This window comes from Pongo abelii, chromosome 11 (assembly GCF_028885655.2).
Source record: "Pongo abelii isolate AG06213 chromosome 11, NHGRI_mPonAbe1-v2.0_pri, whole genome shotgun sequence".
NCBI classification, from domain to species: Eukaryota; Metazoa; Chordata; class Mammalia; order Primates; family Hominidae; genus Pongo; species Pongo abelii.
Window position 1 is genome coordinate 74,108,760 of NC_071996.2, and position 16,259 is coordinate 74,125,018.

General features: G+C 41.0%; 1 protein-coding gene across 2 annotated transcripts in view; it reads left to right on the plus strand.

The window, feature by feature from the left end:
- CYBRD1 (cytochrome b reductase 1) overlaps positions 1-16,259 on the plus strand; it is a 35,529-nt gene that overhangs the window by 6,071 nt on the left and 13,199 nt on the right. Inside the window, 1 exon segment of one of the 2 annotated variants that reach the window (NM_001132244.1) lies at positions 12,936-13,144. The exons of the other annotated variant lie outside the window; for it this stretch is intronic. Within the exon segment in view, the coding sequence (NP_001125716.1) occupies positions 12,936-13,144 (209 nt within the window). 2 annotated transcript variants of the gene reach the window in all.

The following is a 16,259-nucleotide window of genomic DNA, read 5'->3' on the forward strand; positions in this document are numbered from 1 at the left end:
ATCTTATCCAGTCTCTTCTTGGCTTTAAGTACTATCTATACACTGAACCCTCTCAAATTTGTATATTCAGCCCAGACTCTTCCCTGAACTCCAAACCCAAATGTCTATTTGCCTACTCAAACTCTCTACTTGAATATCAAATAGGCATGTCCAAATCTCAGCTCTTGATCTTCCTCATGCCTGCAAAACCAACTCCTCCCATAGGTTCCACCATCTCAGTAAATGGCAACTTTATCCTGGTAGCCGTTCAGGACGAAATTATGCAGTCATCTGTGATTCTTCTCTTCCATACTTCTCAGCCATTTCACTAGAAAATCTTATAGACTCTGAATTCAAAATACAGTATTATCTAAATTCTGATCACTGACTATTAATTTATCGTCTGTCTTTTCCTACTAGAATATAAGCTCCCAGAAGGAAGGGATTTTGTCTGTTTTCTTCAATGCTGTATCCATAGCATTACCTAACACATAATAAACATTCAATGAGTATTTACTAAATTGATGGAAGTTTGGCCAATTCTTTAAACCAGAGGGTCACACCAACAAGGATTGGTGTACAAAGTAAATAGGTGAAGTAGATTTAGTATACTAGTATACAGCACCCACCAGGGTGTCTTTCTGGATTCAACTAAACATTCAGACACGAGAGACTACTGCCAGGGGTGTGGCTCACGCCTGTAATCCCAGCACTTTGGGAGGCCAAGGCGGGTGGATCACCTGAGGTCGGGAGTTCGAGACCAGCCTGACCAACATGGAGAAACCCCATCTCTACTAAAAATACAAAATTAGCCAGGCAGGGTGGTGCATACCTGTAATCCCAGCTACCCAGGAGGCTGAGGCAGGAGAATCACTTGAACCCAGGAGATGGAGGTTGCGGTGAGCTGAGATCATGCCATTGCACTCCAGCCTGGGCAACAAGAACGAAACTCTGTCTCAAAAAAAAAAAAAAAAGAAAAAAAATAGACATGACATGAGAGACTATTGAGACCATGCTGGACACTGGTCTACTCAGAAGGATGTAGGACAGAAGCCAGAGCTTGCTGGCAGGACAGTGGCTGGGCAGTGGCAGTGGGCATCCTTGCAGCAGCAGTCATCATAGCCCTCAGTAAGCTATCCTTTCCTCAGGTAACAGCTCGGGCACCAGGAGATGAGATCTGCACTGGTGAGATCGGAGCTTAAAGTTCCCATGCCCCATAGGAACCATTGTCTTTTGTAGTACTCTGTATGCCTAGTTCTATGATCCCTGCAAGGGATAGGTAGTAGGTTGAATAGTGCCCCCCAAAAAGGTATGTCTAAATCCTGATCCCAGGTATCCATGAATGTGACGTTACTTGGAAATAGGATCTTTGCAGATGTTAACTATGGATCTCAAGATGAGATCACCCTGGATTTAGAGTGGGCTCTAAATCCTATGACTGGTGCCCTTATAAGAGAAAGGAGAAGGAGATTTAAGACAAAGACACACAGAGAGGAAGGCTATGTGAAGACAGGCAGAGATTGGAGTGATTTGGCCACAAGCCAAGGAAAATGGAGACTTGTCGGCGCCCCTAGAGGCCGAAGAGGGTATGGCATGGCTTCTCCCTCAGGACCATCCTGCTATTGTTAACACCTTGATTTTTAATTTCTGGCCTCCAGAACTGTGAGAGAATAAATATGTTGTTTTAAGTTACTAGATTTCTGGTAATTTGTTATAGTAGCTCTAGGGGATTAATATAGGCTATAACAGCTATCACTGCACTCTGGGAAGCCCAAAGTATTGGCATCGTCATCAGGTATTTACAGATTTTTCATTGTTTCTCTTAGTCCAGACACAGTTTACCAACTGGGTCAGTTTTTATTATAACCAGCGTTGCCTAATAACTGGTGACAAACCACTTTATCTGTTTACTAGGACAGTTAATTAAAGGTCAAATCCTCATGCAGCAGAGTATAGGTGTACACTTGTGTGAGAGGTGGGAACTGTAGGGAACTAGAGAGTGCTCACTCCTGGCAAAACAGGAAGCTTCCACTTAGCCCCAGTGGATCGTGGCTACCTGAGGATGCCAGTCCAAGGTGGCCAGGGCTTGTCATTCTCCTGAGAGAATCCAGATTTTAAAAAAAATTGGTTCAAACAAAAACTAAACCAGTCACGAAAACAAAACAAAACCCCCAAAACATTGGGCTGATCAAACAAAACAACATCTTTGGAACAAATTCCAGTCCATAGCTTCCAGTTTACAGGTGACTCCTGCTAGGGTTTTCTGACTTGACTTTGCGAGGTTTTAAATTTTTCCCTTAAAAGGTAGAACATTCTTCCTTTTTAAGAAAGATAGAGGGCCAGGCACAGTGGCTCATGCCTGTAATCCCAGGACGTTGGGAAGCCAAGTAGGGAGACAAGCCTGGGCAACATGGTGAAACCACATCTCTACAAAAAAAATGCAAAAATTAGCCAGGCGTGCTGGTGTGTGTTGGTAAGTCCCAGCTACTCAGGAGGCTGAGGCTGGAAGATCACTTGAGCCTGGGAGGTCGAGGCTGCAGTGAGCCGTGACCATGCCACTGCACTCCAGCCTGGGGAATAGAACAAGACCCTGTCTCAAAAAAAAAAAAAAAAAAAAAAAGAACAAAAGAAAGACTAGAAATCTTTGTTATAACTTTTTTCTTTATATAGAAACTTCCTTAAAAGGTCAAAACAAGCTTTGAAATGACTATACAGACTTCGGCTGTACTTTTCTAAGTTTTTGTTGTTGTTGTTGTTGTTCATTCAATTTCTTCATATTATCCTATCCATTTAATTAACGTATTTATTAAGTACTTACTCTGTGCCAGACACTGTGTAAAACAAATATGATACAGCTCGGTCTGCAAGCTGTTCCCATTTGATTTGGTTGGACACAAGTTATGGTTTCTTTCTTTTTGCTTGTTTGTTTTGATACAGGGTCTTGCTCTGTCAGCCAGGCTGGAGTGTAGTGGTGAAATCATGACTCACTGCAGCCTCAACCTCCCGGGCCCAAGTGACTCTTCCACCCCTCTCAAAGTGCTGGGATTACAGTTGTGAACCACTGCACCATCTCAGCTCAAATTATGATGGGGTTTTTTGTTGTTTTGTTTAGAAATGTAGGTTATATTGATCCTTAAATATCTAGAGCTGGCTGGGACCTTAAGTTCTACCCTTCATTTTAGAGACCAAATGTCTGGCCAGGGTCAGACAACTAGGTAGTATCAGAGCCAGTACCCTTTCTAATCTGTCATAATATTGATATGAGGCACAAGAAAATATAGCTGATCTTTCTGAAAACACACAATTTCTGAATATTTTTAAATGTGTAGTCAATTAATTGAATTTTTTCTTTTTCTACATGTATTTGGTACCAAGTAGCTGCCTTTGCGAGGATTTTAATCACTCAGAGATGTTTCTAGGGCTAAAAATATCTTCCAAATCATCTGAATCACTTCCTTCATTTTGACTTTCCAGAGATTTTCAGTTTCATGACATTCATGCTGTGAGACAGTTTGAATGCACAGACATATTTCAAAGCTCTAATTCTCTTTGACAGCCACTGCAGGAATCTTTTCAAGAAGTTTATTTAAAGAAGATTCTTTGCTTTTTCATTTAAACTTAAGGTCCTTTGGATAGAATCTGGTAAGCTCTTGCGTGCAGAGGGAAATGAGTTGTGGAGACTGATAATCCTGTTCTGAGCATTCTGCCAAGGAGAGTGAAATAATACTTTATTCAAAGAGGGAAGGGAAGTGTAATGGGCACACCATGTTTAAGTAGAATTCATAAGTGTTTTAAAATTCCAGTGTACTTCAAACTCAATAACTTACTCTTATTTTATTTTTGAATTCACTTCAAGTTGTTCAGTGGGTCCAAGTGCAGAATGCTTTTTACTTATTTGAAAGGGCCATTTGGTCTTCTATTAGCTAATACTTGCATCAGCAGTACAATTTTTCTTGAGTTTTTTGATTTGTGCATTTTATGGGTCTGGCATGGTGGCTTATGCCTGTAATTCTAGCACTTTGGGAGGCTGAGGCAGGAGAATCACTTGAGCCCAGGAGTTGGAGACCAGCCTGAACATCACGGCAAAACCCTGTCTCTACAAAAAAATACAAAAATTAGCCGGGTATGGTGGTGTGCACCCGTGATCCCAGCTATTTGGGAGGCTGAGGCAGGAGAATATCTTGAGCCCAGGAAGCAGAGGTTGCAGTGAGCCAAGATCATGCCACTGCACTCCAGCTTGGGCGACATAGTGAGACTCTGTCTCAAAAAAAAAGAAGACTAAAAAATAAGTGTGTGAGGTGATGGATATGTTAATTAGCTTGATTTAACCATTTCACGATGTGTGTGTGTGTGTGTGTGTGTATATATATATGGAAATATGTTGTATAGCACAAATATATGCAATTTTTAATTGTCAACTCTCTTAATTAAAAAAATAAATTGTAAAAAAAGTAAAAGAGGATTTGCTCATTTGCTGGGAATACCGAATGAACTACTGTGCTTTATTAACAATTATTCCTGTGCTTTATTTAGAATTATTTGGGCTGGGCATGGTGGCTCACGCCTGTAATCCCAGCACTTTGGGAGGCCAAGGTGGGCAGATCACTTGAGGTCAGGAGTTCGAGACGAGCCTGGCCAACATGGTGATACTCTATCTCTACTAAAAATACAAAAATTAGCCAGGCATGGTAGTGCTCGTCGGTAATCCCAGCTACTCTGGAGGCTGAGGCATGAGAATTGCTTGAACCTGGGAATCGGAGGTTGCAGTGAGCCGAGATCCCGCCACTGCACTCTAGCCTGGGTGACAAAGAGAGAGACTCTGTCTCAGAAAACAAAAACAAAAACATACTTACTGCATTCCTACTATATGCCAAGCTCTATGCTAAATACTGGGATGTGACAGTGAACAAGATAGACATGTTCCCACCCTCATGAGTCACAAGATTTAAACACAGAAGAACTAGAATCAAAATGTTTTCCATGTTTGGGGACATTTCTCTCCCTCTAAGCACTCCTCCCCTACCACACACACTTTGACAGATTCTAAATTTGCACTGCCTGCTCTAAGACAAACTTGTGTATATAAATAGTTTTGTGATGGTATATGGATGGAAAGCTGGTGTCAAACCAGAGATTACATTTTAGAGAGTATACATTTTCACATATTCCCAAGTTTTGGTTATGCAACAAGGAGCTGAGACATTTTCTTTTCTTTCTTTCTTTTTCTTTTTTTTTTTTTTTTTCCTGAGACAGAAACACCAGCTCTGTTGCCTAGGTTGGAGTGGCTCACTGGGACTACAGGTGTGCGCCACCATGCCCAGCTAATTTTTGTATTTTTTTATAGAGACGGGGTTTCACCACATTGGCCAGGATGGTCTTGAAATCCTGACCTTAAGAGATCTGCCTGTCTTGGCCTCCCAAAGTTCTGGGATTACAGGCGTGAGCCACCGCACCCAGCCGACATTTTCTAATAATTAAACCCAAATTCAAGTTACTGTATTTTTCTCTTCATTGTCTTAAGATAATTATACACAGGTTTTCATTTCTTCCTCCCTCCCTTTCTTTCTTTTTATCATGCTAGCATGTTCCACCATCAATATCTTTTATTTTAAAGGATTTAAAATGTATTTCTCATATATAATGTTTGTATTTCCCCTCATTTTCTGGGAGAAATGGAATGCCAACTAGAGCCTCTAACAGCAAACCCTTGTTTCAGTCACAAGTAGCTGTTTTATACCATTTCCCCTTCTTGTGGGCTTAGGGGACCTTTTTCTTCCTTCTCATTGAACCTCAGGAATGGTGTCTAGGTAAGTGCCAAGCCAAAGAAGCAAGAAATATTTAAATTCCACTCTCCAGGCAGTTTTTATAACGGTTGAGAATAGATTCTTGTTTAGGAAATATGGCTTGATTTGTTAAGATTGCCCTTTTCTCCCAAAGTCCACCATATTTCAGTTACTTATACATTTTAAAAAGCATGTAAACAGCTTATGCAAATGCAACATTTTGCATTTATCGTTCATTTATCCAGAGAGCATTTTGAAGCATATTGAGCTTTGCAGCAGAGCCTCTATGTAGCCAGGATAGATGCTGTGAAAACTCCATGTGCTAGAGGTCACCTGCCTCACTTGTGTGAGAGCCCCTCAAATCTCTGCAAGCCGCCTATTGAGTAGGTAAGACTAATTGGCTAGTGGGTTTGCAGGCTTATGAAAATATTGTTTTAACTTTAAAACTGGAGTGAGCTCTTTCAACCATAAGAAAAAACATAATAGATCCCTAAGTACCCACGACCCAGATTTAACAAATGTTAAGATTTTTAGCAACATAGAATTTTATAAGCTGTTAGCTGGGTGTAGTGGCATACACCTGTAGTCCCAATTACTCTGGAGGCTGAGGTGGGAGGGTGGCTTGAGCCCAGGAGGCAGAAGTTGCAGTGAGCCAAGATTGCGCCACAACACTCCAGCCTGGGTGACAGAGTGAGACCCTGTCTCAAAATAAATGAATGAATAAATAAAAATAAGACATTTTATAAGCTAAAACTTAGAGCTGGTGGGAATCAAGGATAAGACAAAGTGATGGAGGAGAGAGGTTGGAAGTAGGTGCCCTAACTCAAGCCAGAAACAAAACGAGATGGAAAAACTCTTAGAGAGACCCAGGGACTCTCAAACCATAATTATATGGGCTCATTTGGATCAGAGGTGAGCACCTCTCCTGCTTCAGAAACCCCTAAGGGCTTCCCCTTAGAGTAACAGGATAATAATTGGTGTTTGATTGATGACCCCAAAGGATCAATAAAAGATTGAATGTATTCTATTCATTCTACTGCTGGACAGGGAAAGCTAGTGTGCAGCCAATTTGTGTAAATGTAAAAGGTTTTTAAAAAGCAAGTTTTGACACTTAAAGGGGGCGAAGTTCAGTTTTACAGCAAATTTGACACATTTCTCTGTGATGCTTCATAGTATTAGAAAGAGTAAGAAGTCTTCACTGGGAACACAGTTGTCTTTGAATTTTTGGCTTTATTTATTTATTTATTTTTGAGACAGAGTCTTGCTCTGTTGCCAGGCTGGAGTGCAGTGGCTTGATCTCAGCTCACTACAACCTCCACCTCCTGGGCTCAAGCAATCCTCCTGCCTCAGCCTGCTGAGTAGTTGGGACTATAGGCGCACACTACCAGGTCTGGTTTATTTTTGTATTTTTTTGTGGAGATGAGGTTTTACCATGTTGCCCAAGCTGGTCTTGAACTCCTGGGCTCAAGCAGTCTACCCACTTTGACCTCCCAAAGTGCTGGGATTACAAGTGTGAGCCACTGTGCCTGGCCCCAACATTTTTTAAAAGTAAACTTTTTACTGAAGAACAACATACACGCACAAAAGTACCTAAATCAGAAGGGATGTGTTTTTATCACATGAACACATCTGGGTACCCAGACCAAGAAGCAATATTCTATGCACATCAGAACCCCCCAGAAACCCTTGTAACTCCTTTGAGTCATGATATCATGTTAGTTACTCTTTTTTTTTTTTTTTTAGACAGAGTCTCACTGTGTCACCCAGGCAGGGTGGAGTGCAGTGGTGCGATCTCAGCTCACCTCAACCTCTGCCTCCTGGGTTCAAGGGATTCTCCTGCCTCAGCCTCCCAAGTAGCTGGGATTACAGGCACATGCTACCACGCCCAGCTAATTTTTTGGGTTTTTTTTTTTTGAGACGAGTCTGGTTCTGTCGCCCAGGCTGGAGTGCAGTGGCATGATCTCTGCTCACTGCAACCTCTGCCTCCCAGGTTCAAGCGATCCTCCTGCCTCAGCCTCCCACGTAGCTGGGATTACAGACGTGCACCACCATGCCCAGCTGATTTTTGTGTTTTTAGTGGAGACGGGATTTCACCATGTTAGCCAGGCTGGTCTCAAACTCCTAACTTCAAGTGACCCACCCACCTTGGCCTCCCAAAGTGCTAGGATTACAGGCATGAGCCACTGTGCCCAGCCTGTATTTTTAGCAGAGACAGAGTTTCACCATGTTGGCCAGGCTGGTCTTGAACTCCTGACCTCAAATGATCTGCCTGCCTCAGCCTCCCAAAGTGCTGGGATTACAAGTGTGAGCCACCGCTCCCGGCCTACTCTTGACTTTTAATATCAGAGATTAGTTTTTATTTTGGGAATTTTTGATATAATATGATCCAGATTGGGGAGAAAATGCTACTATGGTTCATTGTTCATAATTTGCTTTTCGAGTGTTGAAATCCTGAGTTTTTTTTTTTTTCCTGTATGTAGATTTTCAAGTTCACTCATCTAAAACCCCTTACCCGGAGTGGTGTTTGTATAATATGATGGTGATGATGATAACAAAAAAACAACAATATTAATTTTAAACCATGAATTGAGGAGGGACAAACTACTTAACCTCTCTGCCTCAGCTTCCTCTGTACAATAGTAATAATAATTCTATCTTCACAGAGTTGAGGTGAGAATTATAATGAAACTGTGAAGCACTTAGATGGTACTTACTACTTAGCAAGGACTCAATTGTGTGTGTGTGTGTGTGTGCGTGTGTGTGTGTGTGTGTGCATGTGTGCATGTGTGTGTAATAAATGAGCCCAATGCAGGCAAGGGGGAGATGTGTTATTAGGTCTTCATATATCGCACATTTTTATTTTACTATTGCCTGATCACACACAGATTGCAGAAGGCTCCACTTTGTAGATAAAATGTCACTAGGTCATTGGGTAAAGAGGCATTTGCTTTCCCAGGAAACTAGAGAATTATGTAGTGTGCGCTTAGAGGAGAAAAAGCATGAGGAGGGGAAACCACAGTGTTTTGAGTTGACATCAATTTAGTTTCTAGATTTGATCAGTCTGTAGAGAGTGCTTTGTGTTTGTTTATTTAAACAATACTTATGGGTCACACATACACACAAGTAATCTAGTGAAATCTGAATAAGGGATGGAGAAGGAGGGAGAGAAAAAAATAAAAAATAAGTAAATTAAAAAAAGAAACCTGAATAAGGTCAGAGGATTGTATCAATGTCAATTTCCTGGTTGTGCTATGGTACCATAGTTATATAAGATGTTAGAGAAAACCGGGTGAAGAGTATATGAGATTTCTCTGTACTATTTCTTACAACTGCTTGTGAATCTACGATAATCTCAAAATAGTTTAAAAAATAAGTTCTAGTGTTCTATATAGCACTGTAGGATGACTAGAGTTAACAATAATATGCTATATGCTTTCAAGTAGCTAGAAGAGAGGATATTGAATGTTTTCAACAAAAAGAAATGAGTTTGAAGTGATAAATATGCTAATTACCTTGATCTGATCACTATACATTGTATGTTTTGAAACATTACTATGTACTGCATAAATATGCACAATTATTATATGTCAAGTTAACAATTTAGGCCAGGCACAGTGGCTCACACCTGTAATCCCAGCACTTTGGGGGGCCAAGGTGGGCGGATCACCTGAGGTCAGGAGTTCAAGATCAGCCTGGTCAACATGGCAAAACTCCGTCTCTACTAAAAATTAAAAAATTAGCTGGGCGTGTAATCCCAGCTACTCAGGAGGCTGAGGCAGGAGAATCTCTGGAACCCAGGAAGTCGAGGTTGCAGTGAGCCGAGATTGCACCATTGCACTCCATCCTGGGCAACTAAGAGTGAAACTCCATCTCAAAAAGAAAAATACAGAGATTTAAAAAATACTTATGGAGGAGCTACATGCTTTGAGTCCAGGGCTGCCTTAGGCTCTGGGGATACGGTGGAGAAACAGCAAGACACATTAACGCCTTCAGAGAAGATGAAGTAGGGGTGAGAGGGGGCCTTGAGTTTGCTTTAAAAGTGTACTTTTTAAGGTATTGCATTAAATCATTTGAAAAGATTCCTTGAATATAGAAATGATTATCCAGAAAGTCTCCACATTCTCAAGGAAGTATAACCAATCGACGTTCATAGGATACCCATATACACACTAAATTTAGTAAGTAGCAGTACTTCAGGGTTGGGATTAAGTAAAAGAAATATTGTCCTAATGGTGAGGACTGTTAAGTGTTAGAATGGAACCAAAGAATAGGAAAAATGACATCCTATGCTGAAAGCTTTAAAGGGGCTGAATTCACATCTGTCTTTGTAGGTTTAGATGTGTTTCTGCCTGAAAAAGGAATAGATAATCCCTTATATTTTTATAATCCTATGAAGTTCTTGGGTGTTTGTTTGTTTTTTGAGACAGAGCCTCATTCTGTTGCCCAGGCTGGAGTGCAATGGTGCGGTCTTGGCTTATTGCAACCTCCGCCTCCCAAGTTCAAGCGATTCTCCTGCCTCAGCCTCCCAAGTAGCTGGGATTACAGGTGCCCACCACCATGCCCGGCTAATTTCTGTATTTTTAGTGGAGACCAGGTTTCACTATGTTGGCCAGGCTGGTCTCGAACTCCTGACCTCAGGTGATCCACCTGCCTCGGCCTCCCAAAGTGCTGAAATTACAGGCATGAGCCACTGCGCCTGGCCTGAAGTTTTATATATTAAAATTATAAAAGCCTTTGGTGAAGTGAGGCTCCTTTTTATTTTCTGGAATTAAGAAATGTACATGAGGCCAGGCACTGTAGCTCATGCCTGTAATCCCAGCACTTTGGGATGCTGAGGCAGGTGGTTCACTTGAGCCCAGGAGTTCAAGACCAGCCTGGGCAACATGATGGAATCCCATCTCTGCTAAAAATAGAAAAAATAGCTGGGTGTGGTGGTGCGTGCCTGCAGCCCCAGCTACTCAGGAGACTGAGGTGGGAGGATCACCTGGGCCCAGGAGGTCAAGGCTGCAGTGAGCTGTGATCGCACCACTACATTCCAGCCTGGGTGACAGAGAAAGAAAAGAAAAGAAATATACGTGATACCCTGCTGATATAGTGGAATCCATCGTCTGAGGAAGTATTCTATAAACTTTTTCAATCTGCCACACATTTCCAGATATCTAAATTTTCCCTGACACAGACTGGAGGGATGGATGGGGCAGGATTTTATCTTCAGAACAAAAATTAACTGCATGTTGGTCAAGGTGGCCATATAATTTATTGCTTAAACCAGGACACTTAAGAAAACCCTTTGTAAAAAACTTTTTTTTTTTTTTTTCTGAGATGGAGTCTTGCTCTGTCACCCAGGCTGGAGTGCAGTGGCATGATCTCAGCTCACTGCAACTTCTGCCTCCCAGGTTCAAGTGATTCTTCTGCCTCAGCCTCCCAAGTAGCTGAGATTACAGGTGTGCACTACCACGCCTGGCTAATTTTTTGGTATTTTTAGTAGAGACAGGGTTTCGCCATGTTGGTCAGGCTGGTCTTGAACTCCTGACCTCAAATGATCTGCCCGCCTCGGCCTCCCAAAGTGTTGGGATTACAGGCATGAGCCACCACGCCAGGCCCATAAAAAACTTAATTGGAGTTTGTTCTACATGCAGAATGATGAATCTTCTGTCTATGACACCTGTGAAACCAGCACCTAGATTGAGAAACAGAATGTTAGTAGGAGTCTTCAAAATCCCTTGTGTGTTCCATTGTAGTTGCTATACCCTTCCCGATGAAGGCAACTACTATCCTGACTTTTCCAATGCAGAGATGAGTTTTGCTGGTTTCTATACTTCATATAAATTGAATTACATTATATACTTGTTAATGTCTGGCTTCTTGAGATTGACATTATAGGTTGATCCATATTACTGGGTCTAGTTCTAGTCGTAGATCATTTCTTTCCATGGTGTAAATTTATTTATTCATTCTATTGATGATGGGCATTTGGGGGAGTTTCCAGGTTTTGGTTACTATAAATAGTACTGCTAATAATATTCTAGTATCTTTTGATGATCATATATACATATTTTCTTTTTGGCATATACCCGAGAGTGAAATTGCTGGACAATAAGGTATGCATAACTTTACCTTAAGTAGATACTGCCAGTTTTCCAAAGTTTTGTTCTCATTAAAGCACTCATCTGTACAACATTAGAGTTCTGACTGCTGTGTATTCATTTTGATACTTGGTGTTTTCCAGGTTTAGCCATTCAGATATGTGGTAGAGGTATTCTCACTCGGTTTAAATTTGTATGTCTCTATTGCATGGTTTAAATTTGCATGTTTTTCTGTTCCTTTCTTTTTCTTATCAAACTAAGCCTTTTTTTTTTTTTTTTTTTTTTTGTCTTGCTCTGTTGCCCAGGCTGGAGTGCAGTGGCGCAATCTCGGCTCACTGCAACCTCTGCCTCCCGGGTTCAAGCGATTCTCATGCCTCGGCCTCCGGAATAGCTGGGATTACAGGTGCATGCCACCCCATGCCTGGCTAATTTTTGTATTTTTAGTAGAGACGGGGTTTCACCATGCTGGCCAGGCTGGTCTTGAACTCCTGACCTCAAGTGATACCCCTGCCTCAGCCTCTCAAAGTGCTGGGATTACAGGCATGAGCCACTGGGCCTGGCCAAACTAAGACATTTTTAAGAAGAAAGGAGACAACAGGCATAAATCAGATTGTTAAGATTAGGAATTTGGTTTTGGATGTGGTCAGTTTGAGATGTCTGGGAAGCAAACACTGTATGGAAATACCAAGAAGACATTGGATTATGCAGGTCTGGAGCTTAGAAGACAGTTCTGGGCTGGAGATATAAATTTTTTGGAGTCCCTGCCCTGGAGACAGCATTTCAGTGAAAGAGTGAATGAGATCACCCACAGAGGGAGTGCAGAGGGAGAAAAAGCCCTAGGACCGATCCTCAGAGGCACCAAGGTTCATTCACAAGTTGGGAGTGAAGAAAATGCCAGCAAAGGAACCCCTCCACCGTCCCCTAGAGGGAGCCACTGAGAGGCAGGGGTAACATGGGGAAGAAGGGAGAAGCAAAAGCCAAGGGAAAAAGGTTTCAAAAAGGGAGTGTCCAGTGTGTCAAACTGTTCATTTTGTGTTGATTAAAAAACAAAACAAAACACATTCTGTGTCCTTTCATCTCTCCCTAGCCATCATCGTCTACAGACTGCCATGGACCTGGAAATGCAGCAAGCTCCTGATGAAATCCATCCATGCAGGGTTGAATGCAGTTGCTGCCATTCTTGCAGTTATCGCTGTGGTGGCCGTGTTTGAGAACCACAATGTTAACAATATAGCCAATATGTACAGTCTGCACAGCTGGGTTGGACTGATAGCTGTCATATGCTATTTGTTACAGGTCAGTATTGCAGTGTATTTACAAGCAAGTTATAAAAACAATTCAGAGACTGTAAATGTTTTCTTTTCTTTCTTTTTTTTTTTTTTTTTTTTGAGACAGAGTCTCACTTAGCCGCCCAGGCTGGAGTGCAGTGCCGCGATCTTGGCTCACTGCAACCACTGTCTCCAGGGTTCAAGCGATTCTCCTGTTTCAGCCTCCCAAGTAGCTGGGATTACAGGCACTCACCATCATGCCCGGCTAATTTTTGTATTTTAGTAGAGATGGGGTTTCACCATGTTGGCCAGGCTAGTCTTGAACTCCTGACCTCAGGTGATCCGCCTGCCTCGGCCTCCCAAAGTGCTAGGATTACAGGTGTGAGCCACCGCGCCCAGCGACTATAAATGTTTTCTAAACATTCTTTACATTTGTTTCTATTATAACTATTTTCGCCTAAGAGGGCACCAGAATTGCAGAATTCACAGAATAAAATAATAAGAAATAAAGATTTCCTATACTAGATATGACTTTTAATCTGGATTCTCTAAAAACCAGCTTATACTCTGCTCTGTATCTTAATATGTAAAATTAAGAAATATCAGGCTGGGCACACTGGCTCATGCCTATAATTCCAGCATTTTCGAAGGCCGAGGTGGGAGGATCATTTGAGCTCCGAAGTTCAAGACCAGACTGGGTAACATAGGGAGACTCTGTCTCTACAAATAAAAGAAAGACAGAGAGAGAGAGAGAGAGAGATTGAACTAACAATTAGCAATAAAGAGAATACCTATTTAAAAATCTGTGGGTCTTGGCTGGGCATAGTGCCCTGCTCACTCCTGTGATCCCAGCACTTTGAAAAGCTGAGACCAGTGGATCGCTTAAGCCCAGGAGTTTGAGATCAGCTTGGGCAACATGGCAGAACCCCATCTCTAAAACAAAAACACAAAAATTAGCTGGGCAGGGTGGTGCACGCCTGTTGTCCTGGCTACTTGGGATGATGAGGTGCGCAGATCCCTTGAGACCAGGAGGCAGAAGTTACAGTAAGCTGAGATTATACTATTGCACTCCAGCCTGGGCAACAGAGCCAGACCCTGATCTCAAAAAAATAAATAAAAATATTTGGTGTTTAATTAAAATGGTTCCCAGAGGAATAGGCTTAAATGCTTTTATTATATTTTTTGGAAAGAAAACTTAAAATACATAAGCTATTTACTTAGGTAACTATAAGGGAACAGCAAAATACACCAGGAAAAGTAAATTAATAAAGGTAACAAAAATCCATAAATAATTCATTTTCCATTGTGGTAACAAATTACCACAGACTTAATGGCCTGAAACAACATAAATTTATTACCTCACGGTATCTGTACATCAGAAGTCCAGATTGGCTTGGCTGGTTTCTCTGCTCTGGGTCTAACAAGGCCAGTATCAAGGTGTCAGCCTTCCAGGGCTCTGATTGGGAGACTGGGGTAGAATCAGCTTAAAGCAAATTTAGCTTGATGGCAGTCTAGGTCCTTCTGTGTGCAGGACTGAGGTCCCTGTTCCCTTGCTGGCCATCAGCTGGGGCTGCCCTGAGCCTTGGAGTCCTCTTTTCCTTGTACCCGGCTCCCTTCATCTCCCTGCCAGCAGTGGACATCCAGTCCATCTCGCTGGCTTGGAAACACTCTGACTTCTCCTTCTCCTTCCTCCTCATCTCTTCTCCTCAACCAGATAAAGTTCTTACCTACCCCAACCCCTAGAGGTTACCATTCTCCCGGTGTTTATTCTCATTCTCTGCTTTTTAAAATACTTTTATCACATACTGTGAATCAATATATTGATTAAACAAGATGTTTAATTAAATAATATTGATTAATTAAACAAGATGTTTAGTTAAATATTAATTAAATAATATATTGTTTAATTTTGCTTTTTAAATGAAACTTTTTTAAAAAATGGTCTCATATATATTCTATTGCAACTTTTTTTTAACTCTACTGATTAAACTGTATTGATTCTTCTGGCTATAGTTCATTCATTTTTACTTTTGTATTCCACTGTATAAATATGCCACAAATTTACTTACCTGTTCTCTTGCTATTTTCAGTTAGAAACTATGCTGCATTGAATATTCATATATACATCTCCTGGTCCTCATATCTAAAGGTTTTTCTGGGCATATACATAGTAGTGAAATTATAAGCTCAACCTAAAAAGATAATGCTAAATTGTTTTCCCAAGTGATTGATCCAGATTATATTCCTGCCAGAAGTTTATGAGTTCCCATATCCTTACCAGCTTGCATCCTCTTTAAACTTTAAATCCTTGCTAAACTAGTTGGTATTTAATGATGTATTCTTGTAGTTTTAATGTTCATTTCACTTGTGTTTTATCTTCTAAGACACACCTGTTTGTGTCTTTTGTCTATTTAAAAAATGTTTCTCTTTTTCTTAAAGATTTATAGGAATTCTGTATCGAATTCTTTTTCATTCATATATATTGCTATATCTTCTCCTAGTTTGAAGCTTGCATTTTCTCTTTTGTTAATATCTTTTGATAAACAGAAATTGTCAACTTTAATGCAACCAAATTAATCGTCTTTTCCTCTGAGACTATCATTCTTTGTTTTGTTTTCTTTTGGTGACTTGTTTATGAAATTCTTCTCTACCCTGAGGTCAAAATATTGTCTTATGCTTTCTACTAAGAGCATTAAAATTTTGTCTTTTACTTTTCTACTCTAGTACACAGAAAAAACAAACCAAAAAACCCCAACAATATGAAAAATAGTTTTGTCTTTGATATTTAAGTACTTACTTCATCTGGAATTAATTTTAATGTGTGAGGTGATATGATTCAACTTCATTTTTTTCCAGATGGGTAAACTATCTTCCCATCACCGTTTATTGAATCATCTCTGCTCCTACTATTTATGTGTAAAGCCAATTGCGTCCTATAGAGTATCTTATCCTCTGTATCCTAGCCAGTGCAGTACAGAATTCAAGTGTGTAGAAGTACTGAAGTACGTAGAAGTGTATAGAAGACATAAGATGTAGAGAAGTAGAGAGAAAAATCTTTGACTTTTGGGGCTGGGCACAGTGGCTCATGCCCATAATTCCAGCACTTTGGGAGGCCTAGGTCGGAGGATTGTTTGAGCTCAGGA